The following is a 20,338-nucleotide window of genomic DNA, read 5'->3' as shown; positions in this document are numbered from 1 at the left end:
TGGTGGAACTCAAAAGCTGCAAGCTGGAGTCCGCACCGAAGCACAGATCTCAGCAATATTTAAACCTCTCTACCCCTGGCCATAAATCCCTTCTTGTTTCCTCATTGGTCCAAGTACTCCAAGTTACATTCTACACGACCGCCTATTTCATACTAACCCCCTTCTACAGACCCCTACCTACTGCATACTACATACTATACACATCACATGTTCATGGTAAATAGGTGATCAGCTATGCGGGGTGTGGTTTTGGTTATGGTAATGAAGGTTGAGAGGGCAAGGGTTCACTCACTCCTCTGCTAAATGTCACTTTGGACAGGTCAAGCCACCCCAAACTGGCTCTGCTTTCCCCCTCCCTATTTCCTGTGCCCCTGGGGGCTGCTTGGAGGCCCCTGGGTAACCATGGCGATGTCTCCTAGTTTGAGGTCCTTTCAAAAACAAAGGCATGGGCAGCTAGGTATTTAGTATTGCAGCTGCACTCTTAGCATGCTCAAGTTACTATTTCTTTGTCAATAATAACAGATATCTTATCCATCTCTCACAATCCACCCTTTTTCTTTTCATTCTTTTATTATTGACACTTATTACTTTCTGTCAAGCTCTTGTAGCATTATTACAGCTCCTTGTTGCCTTTGGCTCCTAACACCTCTGAGTGGGTGATGAGCTACCACTTCAAACCCCCCTCCAATTGGGAAAGCCTATTTTCACATTCCCTTTCTCTGGGGTTCTCTGCTAAATCCTCTAAGAGGAACACACTCTCACTGTAAGGTGATGGTTTCAGAGGCATTTGTTTGGATATAGCTGTTTCCATCAGCCTCTGGGCTAGGCCCCTAACACAACAATTATACAGCGTCCCAATGCAGTTAAAATCCCTATCACTACTATCAGGGAAGCTAGTATTGATACCACCATATCCTTCCACTTCCCAAACCAAGATTCTAGCCATCCTGTCAGGGAAATATCTATCCCTGAATTCTCAGCTAGTTCCTCTGCCAAAGTGCTTAGCCCCTGCAAGGCTTTAGTTATTGTTCCATCAGGAGCGGTGTTATTGGGTATAAATGTACAGCACTTACCTCCCAACGTTACACAAACTCCCCCTTTCTCTGCCAATATCATGTCCAGAACCATCCTATTCTCCCAAGCTATCCGGCTAGTGGCATCTAACTGTTCTGCTATTCCTTTTATGGCATTCCTGGTGTAATTTATAAACCTTTGCTGGTTGTAATAAATGTAGTTTATCCAGTCCACATTCTTATTTATGGTTAACCACCAAAACAAGAATGATTCAAATCCTGCAGCTATTTGATTCCTAGCTTTGAACTCATCAGGAACTCCCCTGGGTACCTCTATAGTGTCACTATAAATTCAGTCATCAAAAGATGTTGCTAGGGTGTCTCTTCTTACTCTAAGTTCCTTTCTAGATACTGTTTCCTTTTCAAATGCCAGGGTAAATGGAATAGCCAATTGTACAATTGCACAAGTGCCTGTCCAGAAGGGAGGAAGTGTGGATCTCAAGGCCTCCCCCCCCCCCCACAATACCACCATAAATCAGCCCTGGGAACTTTCAGGTTAGAGTAATTCCCATGTCCACCAATTATTTGACTTACATTCAGCACATCAGTGCATGTTTCTAATTCCCCTACAGCTGTGAATCCTACACCCTGCCTGGTAAGGCATGCCGTGTGGTTCCCATACACTGCAGAGAATGAGGGTGGCACTTTGTCTTAAATTCTCTTTCCATCCCAAGGGAAAGGGGACCACTTGGGCTACAGATTTGCCAGAGACACATGCGTAGCAATTGCTCTTGTTTAAGTTTTTTACTGTATATTTGACCCATTCTACCCAGACATTTGCATCTCCATACTCTGTCTCTATTTCAGTAGTTTGTTGCCAATCAGTTACCTCAATTATTCTTACTCCTACTGGATCATCCAGTAGTAATGTATGGCTGTGAGAGCTGGACCATAAAAAAGGCCGAGCGCCGAAGAATTGATGCCTTTGAACTGTGGTGCTGGAGAAGACTCTTAAGAGTTCCCTGGACTGCTAGGAGGTCAAACCAGTCAATCTTAAAGGAAATCAACCCTGATTGCTCATTGGAAGGATCGATAATGAAGCTCAAGCTCAGATATTTTGGCCACCTAATGCGAAGAGAGATCTCTTTGGAGAAGACCCTGATGCTGGGAAAGATTGAAGGCAAAAGGAGAAGAGGACGGCAGAGGATGAGATGGTTAGATAGCATCACTGAAGCAATGAGCATGAAACTGAGCAAACTCAGGGAGGCAGTGAAGGACAGGAAGGCCTGGCGCAATATGGTTCATGGGGTCACGAAGAGTCGGACACGACTTAACGACTAAACAACAACAACAACTACTGGATCAGTATTTAATCTTACCTTAGATCTTGGGTCTGGTTGTCCAGCTGTCTGCCTCTGTTCTATGATTAGCTGGAAACAACAACCTTGCACTAGTGTTGTCCTGTGTAACCTTGAGGACATCCATACTTCCATCCCTAAAAGTGTGCCATTAGATTTAGTAGACCTTTTAGGGTCTAACATGATAGATATTTCTCACACCGGGGACTGGCAGGTTTTCTATAAAGCTCTGCAGTTAGTTCCCCCTTTCCCGGGGCATATGTGGAATTGGTTTCCCATGGACAACCCAGTTTATCTTCCACAACACATAGAATTTTACCTAAGGTTCTAAGCCCTCTGTGAGTAATAAGACCCCCTTCAAGACCAGTACACTCTAGTACTTTGCAAGCATCAATTGAATTACCTGGGGGTTACTGGTTTCCTATATCCACACTGTAAACTTTATCCCTTCATTCCCCTTCTTACCCTGAGTTTGACTCAACATCAGACTCAGAGGAATTATCAAATAATTCCACATTTTCCCAATTCTCATTTTTCTCCCCAATGATGATACTTAAATCTATATTATCACACTCCCTTTTGTACACTCAACATGCACCACACAACAATCCACACAATGAGCACAATTAGTTATACACTTACAATCACAAAACACACACATTCTTACACATGGGTCATTTCCACATGATCTGTTTCCTCTTTCACTTCTTCCTCACAGAAGAACTGACGTTTCACACAGCAAACTACAATCAACCCGATAATGACAAATAGAACAAATCTCCCATCCCCAGGACACCATACTCCAGCATGACTTTATTTTCTCTGGAACTTCAGGTCCATCGGGTCCTCTGAAGGCTTGGATTGTCCACTCAGGTTTTGGCTCTTTCACTGGGCCCTTGACTCTGGTGCAGTGGGTCCACCCTTTTCCTTTTGTCCTCACTGCAGCCTCAGTGAGAACTTGGTATGGTCCTTCCCACTCTGGTTGCAGTTTAGACTCTTTCCAGGACTTGATCAGGACCCAGTTTCCTGGTTGGATATTGTGGACTGCAAATTCTAAGGGTGGTGTTTGTGCTAGAAGTCCTTTATTTCTGGGAAAAGATAAAGAAGAGGACAACCCTAGTATATATTCCAACACAACCATATTTTCTAAGCATTAGATCATCCATTGCTTGTGCTCCCTCCCCCCCCCCCGGTTTCCTTGAAATAAAATTGCCATTAACTCTCTCATAATTTGTTTATTTACCATTTCTCTTCCGTCTAGGAGAACCCATTTCCCCATTAACAATTGCATATAAACAATCATGTTCAAGATCTTGGTTCTCTGTTTCTCCTCTCCACAGGAAGGTGGCTGGATTGAGGCAGAAATCAGTCATCAGAATTGCCTCATATTTCAGAATCCTTGAACCTGTAACCCACCTGCCTGCCCTTTGAGTTAGAATTGTTCTGACCTGGTAGAGGTGCTTACCACCAATGCTCCTCCAAAAGTTAACTTTCTGCTTTAGACAAATAGGCCCCCAGTTGTCACTTATCTCCCCATTTTTGAGTTAGGACTCCTAAAGCTGTTCCTCTGTTCACCTTGGCAAACAGATAGAAGGGCTTGTTTAGGGAGGTAAAGCTAACATGAGGGCAGTAATCAAACTTTGTTTTAAATTATGCACCAATTCTTCCTCCTGAGGTCCCACCTTTAAATTTCTCAAGGGTTCTTGGTGGGACCTTAAGTTAAAAAAAAAACTTCCTGACTCCCCTATTCACCATCCCCAAATGTCATCAACGGAATGATTCTCTCTTCCCCCTGTAATTTAGGGCAATGCCGCATAAAATGCCCTGGCTTCCCACAATGGAAACATTTTGCTGGGGGTCGAACGGGCCCTGTTCGATTTCCCCATCTCATTTCTCCTCCCTTACTTCTCATTCCCATCTCTCTCTGCCTCTATTCTCCCAACCTCTGTGAGACTAGGCTGAAGCTGCCATAGCCTAAAGATGAATCAGGCACGTAAGCAGAGAGGAAAAAGCCAGGGATCTTGTCTGTGAGATCCAAAATGGGAGGCAGATAAGAAGGAAGCAAGTCGTTAAGGAAACAAAGGACCTGAACCAGAAAAAAAAATTGGGCCTGATCACATGGGAACCCTCACCCCAATCCCATCAATTTGTAAATCAGCCCAGCAAGGACTTTGGGGGATGAAAGGGATCCCAAAGCCCTCCCACTCTGAGTCACCTTTGGATCCAGACTTGGCTGTTTCAGTCCCTCTAGCTAGTGCCTGGCAGCCTAGTTGGGAAGGACATGGGTAAGTGTGGATAAGTGTGTGTGTGTATGAGAAAGAGCAAATGTATCTTGCAACCAGTAAAGTTTTGCTGTTACTTTAAATTCACTGGGTCTCCATGTATTACAAAGAACCTCTTGTGCCTCAGTGTTTGGTTGGGAGTGATTTGTGTGTATCCCTAATTATTTCCTGGCTGTTGACCAGGGCTGTGTGTCTGTCTGCTCCAGCTGCACCTATCTGGAAGACCCAGGTAGAAAGCAAGGGAGGCTGACAAGATCCGCGTGCCTCAACAGGCTGTGAGTGTGTGAGTGAGTGGCCATAAGTTGAACCTGGGAGCAGCGTGTGTAACACCTCCCTTTAACAAACACTTTCTGAGCTTCTTTTAACAATTCTTCAAATGGTTTCTCATTCCAAGCATCTATTTTCTGAATCTTTTTCTGAATATCAGGTCATGCTTTGGTAACAAAATGGACTTTTAACAAACTTTGATTTACTGGGTCCTCTGGATTCATACCAGAATATTTCCTCACTTGATCTCTCAGACGCTGTAAAAACGCTGAGAGTGCCTCTCCTTTTTCCTGTTGTATCTCAAATGTTTCATTAAAATTTTGAGACTCAGGCACAGCATTCCTTATGCCTTGAATCATCATATTTCTTAGAACTTTCATATTATTTCTCCCATTTGGATTGCTGTTATCCCAGTTAGGGTCCATACTTGGGAACTTCTGATCTCCTGCTACTATTCCCTCCCCTGGGGGATTTCTCCTATCCCCTTCCACAATAGCTGCATTTCTAATTAATCCCCTCTTCTCCACTGAACAGAATACTCATAACAGACATCAACTAGGACCAAGTATATAAATTTGGTCCCCAAAACTGTTCCAATGGTTCTGCCAATCCTACTGGATCCTCTATGAGATTCTTCATTTCCGTTTTTTTTTTCCCCCCACTTGTTTCCCTTCAGTTTTACTTTTTACCACAAATATTCCATTAGAACTCCCTACCCAACAGGAGGCATAGTCTGATTCCTCCTGGGACCAAAGTTTCTTGTTATTTACATATATATATTTAAAGTCTTATCACCAGACACCCCCCCCTCCTTTTCTGAGAGTTTTCAGATGCACAAACACCATCTCCCTAGGCAGCATTAATGCCTGCCTCACCTTTTTCCCAGCTCATCATGTGTTAACCCTTTTCCTTTGCTTGTCATTAACCCTCTTTCTATCCAGATATTTCCAAATGTTCGTACAACTCCAAATGCATATTTGGAGTCTGTATACACAGTCCCTATTTTCCCATCTAGAAGACAGAGAGACCGTTTAAGTGCATACAATTTGCAAGTCTGGGCTGGCCAATGCTTTGGCAAACTTCCCACTTCCAGTACCACTCTCTCGCTACCATCAATTACAACATATCAATTCTGCCTTTTCCCCTTTATTACTCTAGAAGATCCATCTATAAATAGGTGGCATCCCTCCTCTACAGGGTCTGGTTTGACTTTTGTTTGTAATTCTATTACATCTACACAGTAGTGTTCTAGTTCCCTTTCACCTTCATGTTCATTGGCTAAGAACTGGGCTGGGTTCACAATTGGATCTGTAGTCAATATCAAGTCTGATTTTTCTATCAAAATGGCTTCATACTTTAGGATCCTTGAGTCAGTCAGCCACCTCCCTGCCTTCTGATGCAGAATAGTCCCTACTTGGTGACGGGTGCTTACAATTAAAGTTCACCCAAATGTTAGCTTTCTGCTCTCCTGTACCAAAATAGCAGTGGCTGCAACTGCCTGTACACAACTGGCCATCCTCTGATTACTGGGTCCATAATTTTGGATAGGAAAGCCACTGGCTTTCTCTGTCCAGCCCACTTCTGCGTCAATGCCCCCTTTGCTATTCCATTTTCAGTATTTACAGATTCACATAAAGCATGGCACTGGAAGTAGTCATTAGACCCATCCCAGGGCCATGCAATTTGTTTGTTTTCCCACCAAACATAACAACACAAATTTACCATATCCTCTTTATTCAATTTCAATTTTTCTATTTTTTTCCTATAAGGGGAGGAGGTCCAGCCTCGTAATAATTTTCCTAAAGGGCCCTCTGGATCAATCTTAAATTCAGGGTTTTTCCGGATCCTCTTAACACAGTCATAAAGGGCGGCACCCTGAAAGTAATTTGTGGTGCCCTCCCTGGGCCACTCCACCTTTTCATCTTCCCACCACACAAAACAGCAAAGGTTTCTCATTGATACGGGTGCAACTTATAGTGTTTAAATGACAAAAATATTCCTTGCCTGACCATTTCCTCTGCTTCTGTAATTGGTGCAACAGGAGTTATGGAAATGGCACCAATCAGCTAACTTTTTTCAGTTGTTGCTCCCAGGGACCTCAACTGGATCATTCTTTTTTGTTTATGCTACATTGTCCCATCAATCTTCTTGGTTGGGACCTTTTAGGAAAATTAAGAGCTACCATTTAATTCAATGATCAAGGCTTGAGTCTTCACATTCCCCCAGAACAGGCTTATCTTTGTTTTTGTACGTCGGGAGCAATTGGCAAGACATCTCGGACCTGCAGGGAAATATAGAACGTGCGCCAACTTCCCCTGTCCATACAGTTGCACTTCTTAGGGTACAACGGTCTCCCATAAAGCATTTCGAAGGGGGACAGCAATAGTGGCCCTCTGGGCATAGCCCTGATACGTGTTAAAGCAAGGGACAGTATTTTTGGGGCCACGGCAACTGAGTCGCTTTGCAAGCTGAGCTTTTAAAGTACGATCTTCAGCCCCCTTTCATGTCTTCAGCCCTGGCTGAAACCTGAGGCTTGTAATTAGAATGTGAATACCAAGGAGTGTCCAGGAATTTACTGACTTGCTGAATGACTTCAAAGGTGAAGTGCCGGCTGTTATCTGATTTAACCTTTTAGGGACCGAAAATCTTGGGACAATGTGCTCCACTAGGCCCTAACCATTTTTCCCCACAAGCTGAAATGAAGCAGGGAAGGCTTCAGGCCATCCGGAGAACAAATCCACAAAGATTAAAAGATGATTTTTGGGTCCCTTTTTGGGAAGTTCATTAAAGTCCACTTGCCAGGCTTCTCCTGGGTATCGAGCAGTATGGAGGTGGCCTGGAGCGGTAGGTTTATCACTCTTTGGGTTATTTCTGTGGCAGATAGCACATTGAGCTACAGCTGATTGGCAAAGGTGCCTCAGCTTCTTGTTGCTGTATCTTTGAGAAAGCCACTTTCACAGGATTTGAAGAGGTAGTTGAACACGATTGTTAACAATCCACCACCCATCTTTCCACTTTCCTTGTGGATCAAGATGATCTCTCTAATCATAGAGAGGGGAAATGGGCGATCAGGCTCTACAGGAATGAGGGGCAAAAGTTGGTGAGGTTCTGCAGGCATGACATCACCCCCACAAGCAGCTTGTTTTGCCCAATAATCAGCAGCACGATTGCCTCGGGAGATTTCACCTCGATCAGTCTGGTGGCCTCTGCAATAAACTATTGCTAATTGGGTAGATCAAAAAGAGATTTCATTTTCAGAGCTTTTCCATTCCACATATCCTCGGGCCTTCCAAAAAGCAGCACGTGTGTGAGCGGCTGTCAGTAAAAATGTTGGCAAGATAACAAGCTTCTATGAGGGCGAACAGTCCAGCTGCTTGGGCTGACCAGTGAAAGGGCAGCTTACGTAGTAAAAAAGGTCCATCAGTGGTGACCACAGCCAAACCTGTCAGGCAGACCCCATTTTCAACAAAAGAAGAACCATCAGTCCAAAACTGACATTCTGCCAAGTTAAAAGGTTCAACTTGGAGGTCAGGGCTCATTCCAACAATAGTCTCTAAAACCTGATGGCAGTCATGGAGGCCTTCTGATGAGCTAGCTTCCTCTGATGGTCGAAGCAGGAGGGTGGCTGGGTTGAGCTGTTCACAGCGAAACAGTTTAACTGAATCATTTTCCAAAATTAAGCTGGCATATTTAGTCAATCGGGCTGAAGTAGCCCATGCAGGAAGTTTTGTTCCAGCAATGTTTGAACAGAGTGGGGGGTGCAGACATCTTTTGAATTAAAAGCGCGGTAGCTGCAATTGAACGAAGGCAGCCTTTTACCACAGCATCCATGACTTTTGGATAGATAAGCAATAGGAATGCTTTTCAGGTCTTAATTTCTGGGTAAGGACTCCTAATATGCATCCTTGTTTTTCAATAACTGTATACCATATTTAGTCACTAGACAAGGTGGTCAATTAATATTTTAATTCCCAGGCATGCTTCCCATCCGATAGGACATTGCTTGATTGAGATGGGTTGTGCCTCAGGGAACAACTGAGCCATGTGGGGCTTGACAAACCGAGCAAGCCCTGGTTTCCCTTAATACCACACCCGTGGGTCAATCTGGGTGTTATCAAGTGGGCTGGCTTCAGTTGGCTTGGATAAAAACAAAGATAAGCCTGTTCTGGGGGAATATGAAGACTCAAGCCTTGATCATTGAATTAAATGGTAGCTCTTAATTTTCCTAAAAGGTCCCAACCAAGAAGATTGATGGGACAATGTAGCATAAACAAAAAAGAATGATCCAATTGAGGTCCCTGGGAGCAACAACTGAAAAAAGTTAGCTGATTGGCGCCACTTCCATAACTCCTGTTGCACCAATTACAGAAGCAGAGGAAATGGTCAGGCAAGGAATATTTTTGTCATTTAAACACTATAAGTTGCACCCGTATCAATGAGAAAATGATAGGGTTGACATTTAACTCAGCCAGAGGATCGGGGGAAAACAAAGGTCCTCTGGAGTCCCTTCAATATGAACTGTTCTCAGGGTAAAATTCAGAGGATTGAGCACTTAAAAAAGAAAAAGGAATCCAGACCTCTGCTGGGAGTTTTGAGGTCTGCCTCTCTGTGGTTTTTGGTCTTGCAGTGTTGGTTTTTTTCAGCCTCTGTTGGCCCTTGAAAGTTGGGCATCAGGCTTGGCATTCCACAAACATTCATTTCTCCAGTGGCCAATTTGCTCACATTTTGCACATTGATCTTTCTATATGAGTCTCTGAGGGGGAGGATTCCTGCCTCCCTTTGCTTTGTGGGCAAAGGGCCAGTGCAAGAAGAGATGCTTGTTTATGCATTCTCTTATCTTCTTTCTTTTCATCTTTTTCTTCTTCTTTGAGCTCTCTCTGAGAATAAACAGTGAAAGCCATCTAGATAGGAGTTTCAAAATTTTGGGTTGATGGGGCAGGTATCTTTTGGAGCTTTTTCCTAATATCTGGAGCACTTTGGCCAACAAAAGCAGCTTTGATCATAACTTCATTGGCTGGGGCTTCTGGGTCAAGATCAATGAAGCGGCGGTGGCCATCTTTAAGGCGTGTCAGGAATTCCATAGGGGATTCTTTAGGTTCCTGAACAATTTGATGGACACAATGAAAATTCACTGTCTTTAGCACACCCAATCGCAGTCTCTGAAGGAAAGCAGTTCTAACCCTTTCCAAAACAAGTGCTCTATCTGGGGTATTGGGGTTAGCCTCATAACTGGCATCCAAGTTTTCTTTTGCAGCTGTGTAAGCGTCAGTAGCTGCTTTAAGCACATTTTTCTTCTGATGATAAGAAGATTGATAGCAAAATAAAAGAATACAAAATCTTGCCACTTTTTCTTTTCTTTTTCTTTTCTATTTTTTTTTCTTTTTCTTTTCTTTTTTCCCCTAGGCCTTTCCCTCGGCTTGGGTTTTGGCACCAAGAGGATTTCTCAGGTTTTTCCTTCAACTCGGGATTTCTGTGAACTTCACCTGGAGAATTTCTCGGGCTCTTTATTTTCTCCCTGTCCATCTTTCCCTCGATGCAGGGGTTCAGCTCGGAATTTCTAGGGATTTGTCGGGCCGATTTTTCCTTTAATCAGCTTGGGGTCTGGCCAGTGTACCCTCCCTAATGTGAAATCCTTCTCCATGAAACGGTGGGTTCACCTAATACAAAATCCTCCTCTAAAACAATATATTCCAACAAGCACACATACTGCACTCACTTCGTAGGCAAGCCCCTAGTGGAATTTCCCATGTCTCACTCACGCACTCTCAAGACAGCTCTCCCCACCTAATAAAAGCATACTCACCCTTCTCCAGTTTCCCCAAATCCATTTTATACAACAGATATAAAAGAAAAAGCCTCAATTTTGAGTGTTCAGGTTCAGCTGGAGCGGAGTCTGTCGACGGTGCCCAGCACAAGGTCCCTGGAAAACTTTCCAGGCGTGCGCTCGACGTTGTTAAAGTCCCCGTCGATTTCCTCCGTCCGCTGTAGTGAAGGCAATTTAGAGAGGGGCTAAAAGCAGCCTCCCCAAGGAATCCCTGCCTTTGGGATTCCTGGCTGGCTCACCAAAAATGTATGGCACCTTTTATTTCCCAAGTTTCAGTAAAACCAAATAAGAAGACTTGAGATGAGGCTTTTAATTAACAGAGGTTTTATTGGCCAAGGAAACCTTCTGGATGGCTCAAGGAGTGTTGCCCAGAGCCACACCTTGCAAAGCGAGCAACAAAAATCTTATAGGCATATTCAGATATTTCAGATAGTACATCCCCTCATATCCATACAAGGGAATTTTGGGATGACCCAGGGAAAAGTAAAGGTGGGCCTAAAGAGGTGAATCTAAGTTTAAATACCTAACTTCTTTGGAATTTAGTGCCTCTCTCGTTGCAACTTCTTTGCCTGGTACCGGTCTAATTTATGGCTTCAGGCATATGGCTAATTGCTTCTAAGGAAATGGGGTGGGTGGGTGCTGTGCTCTCTTAGAAGCCAATCAGGCATTCAACAAAGAGATAAGGTGGGAGAAAGAAATGCTGTGCTCTTTACAAAGCAAGTTAATCCTTTGTAAATAAGATAGAGTTCACTGTCACATGCATGCCCACACATTATGAGAGAGTGTAAAATTGTGTGTCAAAACAATGCCCTTCATCTCTTTTGGAACAGACCTTTCTCCTTTTCATTTCTCTTCTTGAGGCATGTTTGCTGGTGTACGGTTTGTAAAGCCAATTCACAACGTTACCATGTGAAGCAAATCCATACATACCTGAGCCATTGGGGTTGTGTGGGGGTAGGATACCTAACCGTTTACCCCCCTCCAAAAGATCTGGGATTCTGGGGCCTTTTAATGGAGCTCTAGGTCAGAGGAGAGGAAATCTGCTCTCCGTGTAAAAGCCCAGGATGAAACCTTATGAAAAGGGGCTCTCAGTTTCTCTCATCTTTTTCCTTACATTTGGGGAATCAAGGGATAACAAGGAAAGTAATGTTCATGAACCTTCACACATTCCTCTCATTTCTGTTATTGTTGTCTCATTTCTGTTATTGTTGAAAGACATTGGGCAGACATCCAGTCTCCTTAAGTGTTGAGGCCATAAAGATATGGGGGGAACTGACCCCAATTGATAGCCTCCAGAACACCTTTCAGTTGCTCTGGAGATGACTCTGCACTCCAGGAAACAATAAATATCAGAAGACAACCGAACTTTGACTGGCAACCAATGGGTCATCGGGGAGATAAGTTTCCCCCAATAATAAGGAGGATCTCAAATTTATGCCAATTTTAGCCAATCAATTTGTCAATCACTGTATCTCTAAGAAACGTGTATAAAATCTTTTTCTTTGAGTGTAATCAGGGTACTCCTGTGCCTTAAGGGGAGACCCCAGCTGACTCTGTTGGCTTACTTTCAATAAAACTTTAAAATCTCAGCTCGTACTTCCGTGTCTGATCTTCTGCCGGACTGAATCCTAATTGGGGTGAGTCAGAAACTCTCAAATTTTGCTAACAAGGAGAGCTCCAGTGGTCAGGAAGTGGCAACCTTGAGTAGAGGAAGACTGAAGTCTCTGTGGACTGCTTTGAACTGCTGGGAGTGGGTCTCAGTGAAGGTGGAAGGGCTGGGCGAGGTGGCAGAAGATGGAGCGCGAAGGGACGAGGTGGTCTTTTGAAAGGCAGCAGACGATGAACACGGATGGAAGCAAAGAAAAGCACATTGTATGTTGTAAGAGGGTTTGTGACGGGTTGGTGTGTTGGGAATGGGGAAGATGAAGGTGGATGTCTGTTTACTGGCAATTCTGTCTGAGGGGCTGATCTCAAGGTGGGAAAGCAGTTGATCTAAATGCAGAGTTGCAAAAAGGAGCTATCAGCTCTTTGAACGGCCCACCGGAAACGCTACCACGAATTGGCCCAGGAAGAAGTGGAGTGCATGTTCCTCTGTTTCCCTTTTTTTTCTTCCTGGCTCAGGAGAACATCTGCCCAGAAGTGAGGGTAGGGCTAAAGGTCTGAAGGCTCAAATACTATTCTAATGGCAAACATCTTTGCAACATCGTCCAGTATTTTGTAGCTTATACATGCTATTACAAAATAACTCCAGCTCCATGGGATATGTTTTATTTGAGAAACATCGGGGGGAAACCCCAGCCCAATGTTTTCCAGGAGAATGTTATGAAAAGTCTCCTACCCTTCCTATGGCTTTGGAGCATTAGTTCCCTGAAGACAGAAGCCCCTGTAAGGTTCACTAGCCTGGATTCTATAATTTCCAATGAGGCTCCAGACCGAGGTTTTTCCAAAGAAGGTTCAGCTTTTATTGTTGGCCAAGAGAAAAGCAGGGTGGACCACTCTCTGTCTGGCTGGCAGAGAAAAGACAGAACGGCCACACCTAGAACAGTTAATACAGAAGCAAAATAGGCAGTTATTCCAACTGTATGGCACTTTTATTTCCCAAGTTTCAATGAAATGCCAATAAGAAGACTTGAGATGAGACTTCTGATGAATAGCAGATGTATTTTGATCAAGACACAGCTGGGTGACCCCAATCAACACATTAACAAGAGATGTTGATGGAATCACCCCTCACAAAACAAACATCAGAGGCTTTATAGACATTTAAATCTGTAATCAGATAGTACATCCCCTCATACCCATACAAGGGATTTTTGGGACGGTCTGAGCAAGTGAAAGGTGGTTCTTAGGAAGGTAAACTTAAATGTAACTTTTTCTTCTGGTTACCAAGGGAATGGCATACCAGATTCTTCTTATCTTTCTCTAGAATGTAGGGCCTCACAACTGTTGCAAAAAGCTTGGTACAACATTGAGCTTGTACTCGGCTAATTGCTTATTCGAAGACAATCGGGCATTCAACAAAGAGATGGGGGAAGAAACCAGTGCTCTTTACAAAACAAAAGCAAGTTAACCCTTTAGAAATAAAATAGAGTGCACTGTTGCAGGTATGGTTATACATTATGTGAAGCATATATATATATATGCTTATATATATGTCTATATATATATATATATATATATATATATATATATATATAATATAAAATTGTGTATATATAGAATATAAAATTGTGTATCAAAATAATGCCCTTCACAACCATTCCTTACACCCCGAAGCAATCTTTTCCTTCCAGTCTATCAGACCTGAAGCTGTGGGAGGGTGGGTGGGTGGGAACTTGCTTCCCCCTCTAATGTAAAAAAGGTAATTGCAGTAAATGGGTAATTTGAGTGTTTCTTTTTTAGGATAAAGATCTGCATTTCAAATGTTTTCTTTTGCAATTTTATTTTCTTTCACTGGTACTGTTAGGATAAAGTGGTCACTTCTCTCAAGAAGACCTGAATTGCTGGGCTGCCCCCAGGAGTGCTTTGCATTTCCACCTTTATCAGCAATCTCATTCTCTGCTTTGCAACAAGAATCCAGCAGTGGCCCTCAAGGGGGTCTTCCTGTCTTTTACTTTTAAACTAAATGGGAGATGGTTTTCATCTTTGTCCCTCAATATGGGCATTATGAACAAAAGGGAAACAGTGGTATGGTCTATCTGAAAACAAATGAAAAAATTTTTAAAGAACTTTTGGGTCTGGAAGCAATCAAGGGACTTTATGAATTCCAATGTCAATGTAGATTCCTTCTCACCAGCTTTTCAAGTTCTCATTCCAAAAAATTATTAGGAAGAAGAAGAAATTAGTCGTTAGCAGTTGACGTATATAACGTTTTCATCAAATTAGAAATGTGATGAGCAGTCCATGTTTTGTCTCAGGGCTGCTTGAATTCACCCACACCATTTCACAGCACGAGGGCCTGCAATCTGAGGGTGCATTTCTACAATTATGCTGACCTCTCAAGATTTGTCTTCCCTGTGGCAGTAAGAATCACCCTCATGGCTTCATCTTCTACTGCATGTTCAGGGAATTAACCCTAATAAGGCTGAAGGATCCCTACAAAGGTGATCCACTGGACCTGGACTCGGCCACTCTCTGCCCTGTGAGGCAAAGCCAATCTTTGGAGATCTCTTGGGATACTGGCACTGGGCTTTCACACGGAAGGCCTCCCAAAGCAGCAAGTCCACCTCCTCTCTGGCCACAAATGGTTGAAGGGGAGGAGACCACTATTGGATCAAGCCAACCTGAAGCTCCATCAACACTTTGTTGACCCCCACCTAGTCTTGCCCAATACCAAAACCTCCCCCAGGGGAGAAACTTCGCATGCTCCATGTGAGGAAGTCAGACCCTGATGCTTCCTGCTGGTGGTTGCAATGAGGAAGGTGCAGGAGCACATGGAGAGTGCCCAGCGACATCAATGTCAATAAAAAAACAACAGACTCGGCACTACTGGGCATAGATGTACAGGGGGAGGATGCAATAGATCCTGGCCACCAAGGAATGCTTCTCCAGCTAGGCCCAGAGAGACCTGAAGGAAGCCGCACAGCAGGAGAGAGAGCAGCGCAACTGATCCTGCGCAAAATCCCCTCCCCTCCTGTAACAAAGGGAACCCCCTGCCCAGAGGAAAGGAAAGGGGGAAAGACAGTTTGAGGCCACAGGAGCAAAAGTGTGGGTGAAAGGAGGCACCGGGCGTTTGAGAGCAGGCAAAGTATTCTGCCCTGCAGGAAAAAAACCTCCACATCTCCAAAAAGATGAAGACTGCCCTACAAGAGTGGCGAAGGTTTGTCCTTTTGTTCAGTAGACTTCAATAGGAACTCATGAGGAGGATTGCAGTCACCTCAGGAGGAGTCTTCCAAGTTCTTGAGTTGGGTGTGGATCTGTTTCAAGCAAAGGTCCCTGCGCTTGCTGGAAACGCCTGCCTCTTCCTCCCACTGACCGCTGCATACACGGACATTTCAACTGCCAGACTGCCATCACTGAACAGTAGTATAAATATTGGGTCTCCACATCTGTGCTTCATGACTGGCAAGGGACATTCCCTGTCTAAACAAAGCCATTGAATGACTCTAAAATTGGTGACTATTTTGACTTTGTGAGAGAGCAGATGCAAACTCTAATAATCAACCGAAACTCTAAATATGCTTTTATTGTTGATTATGCCTTGTGCATACAGCACATACGATGGGCAGGTAAAGCCCCTCAAGTGAAACTCAGGGCATCCTGCGGAGGGCTGAGCGTGCTGATTGCAAGAGAGCTCGTAGGAGTGGACTGACCAATAGAAGAGAATGTGTGGCTCAGGGTTGAACTGTGGAGTCCTTGGGGCTCTCTGAGCTTGGTCGTCTTTTTGCAAACGTTTCATTACCTGGCTGAGTTACATGTTCAGTGCGAGCAGGAAACGTTTGCAAGAAAACAACCAACCTCAGAGAGCCCCAAGGATTCCCCAGGGGTGGACTGCCCTGCATTCCCCCCCCCCCCCCGAGCCATTTCCCTTCTCCCTCCTGGAGACATTTGCGGTCATTCCTCAGCTACAGGAACAGCCCAATGAATGAAAAGGCATTTAGAGAGCCACAAGATTCCTCGGACCCCTTTGGAGTTGCGTTACAGCACAGAGAAAGAATGGAGACACAACCCTTAGCAAGTGAGGTAAGTGGAGAAGGCCTTTCTGCTGTTCAGCCTGGGACTTGTGGGGAGATCTGGGCAAGAACTGGGCCGAAGATCCTGGAGGAGAAAACCACCCCTTCAGACATTCAGCCCCAGAACCTCAGGAGCGTCCAATACCAGGATCCCTGCTAGTAGAAAAACTCTTTCCACGCTCCACACATTTATATGGTTTCTCCCCTGTGTGGATCCTTTTATGGGAAGTAAGATAACTGCTATTAGTAATCTTTATACACTCCATGCATTAATATGATTTCTCCCTTGTGTGGATTCTTTTATGATGGGAACTAAGATTATTGTTTCAACGAAAAGTCTTTCCACACTCTGTGCATTTATATGGTTTCTCCCCTGTATTAATCCTGTTATGAGAATTAAGATCACTGCTAATAGTAAAGCTCTTTCCACACTCCATGCTTTTATATCGCTTCTCCCCTGTGTGGATCCTGTTATGGGAAGTAAGATAACTGCTAGTAGTAAAGTTCTTTCCACACTTCATGCATTTATATGGCTTCGGTCCTGTGTGGATCCTGTTATGGGAGATAAGGTAATGGCTGTTAGTAAAGTTCTTTCCACACTCCATGCATTTATATGGTTTCTCCCCTATGTGGATCCTCTTATGTGAATTCAGACGATCCTTCCGAGTAAAGCTCTTTCCACACTCAGTGCATTAATATGGTTTCTCCCCTGTGTGGACCCTTTTATGGGAGGTGAGATCACGGCTAGTAGTAAAGCTCTTTCCATGCTCCAGGCATTTATTTGGCTTCTCCCCTGTGTGGATCCATTTATGGGAGGTAAGTTGACTGCTCTTAGTAAAGTTCTTTCCACACTCCATACATTTATATGGTTTCTCTCCTGTGTGGATCCTGTTATGTGAATTCAGATGATCCTTCCGAGTAAAGCTCTTTCCACACTCAGTGCATTTATATGGCTTTTCCCCTGTGTGGACACTTTTATGGGAGGTAAGTTGACTGCTATTAGTAAAGTTTTTTCCACACTCCATGCACTTATATGGGTTCTCCCCTTTCTGGATCCTTTTATGAGACATAAGGGACCCATTTTCACAGGAAACAGTGAAGTCCAATTGGGTTTTTTTCCATTGTCTTTGCAGATATAATCTGCTCCTTTGGTTTGGGTTGGAGAGTGTTCATTTACCACTAATTTGTCTTTTAATCGTCTTATACTTTTCCCCATATATCTTTCCTTTATTTTTCCTTGTTGGTCAAGAAAGCCTTGCATCTCAGCATCTATGGAAGATGAGTTTTCCTGATTCCAAATCTTTGACTGGTTTCCCTCATGCCTTTCTAGTTGCATCTCCAGTTCCTTGTCCATTCCGCCTCCATGCCTGATCATTTGGAATTTTTCACTGGGATCTTTATTCTCACAGCGATGACCACCTGCAAAGGAAAAGAGAAATGAAAATTATAGCAAGGTTGGGGGAAAAGATCAAAATGTAGGATTTGCATGTTTGCATGGTTACAATGGCATGGCATAGAAACGATAATTTCTATGTTCATGAGCCATAAAAGCTTTGAAAACACCTGCAGCATCTGGTTTGTTTATAATTATCCTTATATAGTCAAACCTTACCCACAGTCAGTGTTGAGTTCAGGAAGAATCCGGGGAAACATCCAAGGAGGCATTAGGAGAAAACCTAACATTTATTGGAGGGGGGTCAATAACAGGAACGACCAGTGAGAACTAAATCAATTTTGAAATTCGTCCTTTTCTTCCTACCCAAACTACCTTCCATTTGCTATTCATTTTTCAAATGACAAAATCACATGGTTGCAGAGAAAAAAATTCTAGAGCTCTTCTCTTAACCCTAAACAGCATGTTTGCAATGGAAAAACAGCACCATTTTGCCCTTAACCCCAAGGCTCAGGATAGAAATCAAAAGGAAGACAAGTCATTAACCCAACAGCCTGAATAAATGAGAATCCTTCAGAGGACAGACAGGGAAGCATCTGGGCCCAAAAGGATGAAATCAGTGTGATGGAGTTGAGCATCTCCTCAAGCCAAGGGAATAGTTTTTCATTGATATGTTTAAATAGAAATGGAAAAATCTCCCAGATCAGAAATGCATCTAAGCAGAGAGTCATTGACCTCCTTCTTTCCTCGGAGCAGGATGTGAGGGGAAAATTATTAGTAGTTTTTATAATGTTTTAATGTAAGTTAGAGTGCATTTAATAAGGCCTAGATAACTGATGTATGACCTGTGGGGGCATTTACGGGAAATAAGAAGAACTTACAAAGTGAAGGAAATTATACAGATTTGTTGACAGGAACAGAAGGGCTAAATGGGCACCGACACGATATGTGTCGACATCTGTTCTGGGAATGATCTGATCGTCATAATGTGGTTTGTGGTTTAACGGAATAAAAAGGATAGCAACCAGGCAAATGGCACCTCTTGAACGAGCTGTCAGTTTGACAGCTCGGGCAAGCAGGTCGGCATTGCAATGTGTAAGTACCTTGTATGTTGTGACTGCATTTATTTTTATGCTGCATTTTATTTTCAATAAAGTTTAAGTAGAACTTAGAACTTTGAAGTGACTTGTTTTATGGTGTTTCTGCCTCCCATGTTTAACGTGGTTTTTTCCCTGACAGTTTTGGTGCATTGGCCAGGAAAGTTCAAGCTGAGCATTTGCTCTCAGCTGCTCCTTCCTGGAACTACCCACACCATTGCTTCAAAGGTCTAAGGTAAGAAGGTACGTTTTTGGAACATTCCATTGGGGTTTTTGGTTTCTTTAGAATTTCTGATATGTATCTTATTATGTAAGAAGTATTCTGGCTATGGAATAGTTGCTATGTTCGAGGGCGAAACAGTTCAGGAATTCCTGTAACTGGGAACTTGTTGAAGCTGGCGTTCAAGGAGCTCCGTTAAAGTGGTGTTGTAATCAAGGTCGCGCCTTGAAGTTTATTTCTCTATCCTTTTATCTATTCTTTTATTTCAGAGATCTATACATTTATTTTGATGACTATTTTTCATACTTTGGTTTCCATTTTCTACCTGATAGGGTGGTTTGGGTTTTGCTATGAGATTTCTCATTATTGGGTGATTATTATGTTGCTCATTTATTTTTGTCCATGTTGTTTGTATTGAATTTATTGTGGGTATTTAAGGTCATTATTGTTTTATGTTTTTTGTTTAGTTGTTTGTCTAGCTGCTCTTTTGTATTTCACATAGGGGCGTGGACTTACAGCATTTTAGTTTGTTTTGCCCTAATTGGGGTTTTTTGCCCTTTTTGGGTTCCATTACCTTTCCCATACATAAGGGTCGGCTGCCTTGCCGAGGTAGAATGACCCTTGCCCCTGTAGGCTTGCATAGTGGGAGTGGCCCTTTTCTGTAGATAAGGACTTCTTATTGACGGGGGCCAGCTTCCCTGAACCTCTGGATTTGCACCCGGAAACAGGAAGAAAACAGAAAAAAAAAACAGAAGAAGTAGTAGCTGATTGTGTGTTGTTTTCCTTATATTTTCCCCCGTGGACCAGGGCTGAGCGAGAAATCAATTACAGCCGCACCCAACTCCCTGCAAGGCCAATGGTCAATGACCAGGGTGTTTGGAAAGCAAGGGTGATTGGTGGACCTCTCGTGCCCCCACAGAAGTGTGCTGGATGAATGAGTGTGATTGTATGCTAATTGGGTTGTTGGTTGAGGCGCACTATTAAGTACGCAGTGAGTGTGGAGCTCTGAAGTCTAGCGTATGAGGTGTATGAGTAATATAAAAGTAACCATAAGCACTTAATTCAGAAAGGAACATAAGGAGAACAAATTATAAAGTAACCATATGATTTATTGCCTGGCTATTTGAGTTAATAGCCTGACTTCCTCATTGCATTGTTATTTTTGCAATTACACTTGAGTTGTCTTTGTTTGAAAAATATGGGGAATAGAAA

At 43.3% G+C, this 20,338-nt stretch overlaps 1 protein-coding gene across 1 annotated transcript in view; it reads right to left on the bottom strand.

Moving 5' to 3' along the window:
• Positions 1-20,338, bottom strand: part of LOC112543067 (uncharacterized) — a 48,759-nt gene that overhangs the window by 5,556 nt on the left and 22,865 nt on the right. The window contains 2 exon segments of the mRNA XM_088128880.1: positions 16,548-17,509; positions 17,512-17,835. Of these exon segments, the coding sequence (XP_087985006.1) occupies positions 16,548-17,509; positions 17,512-17,835 (1,286 nt within the window).

The sequence above is a fragment of the Python bivittatus genome, unplaced genomic scaffold, assembly GCF_059951505.1.
Source record: "Python bivittatus isolate LINGU-HERP-01145 unplaced genomic scaffold, Pbiv_v1 ctg000820_np1212, whole genome shotgun sequence".
Classification (NCBI taxonomy): domain Eukaryota; kingdom Metazoa; phylum Chordata; class Lepidosauria; order Squamata; family Pythonidae; genus Python; species Python bivittatus.
The sequence above is the reverse complement of the archived record's forward strand: the minus strand, read 5'-3'. Positions and strand labels throughout refer to the sequence as shown.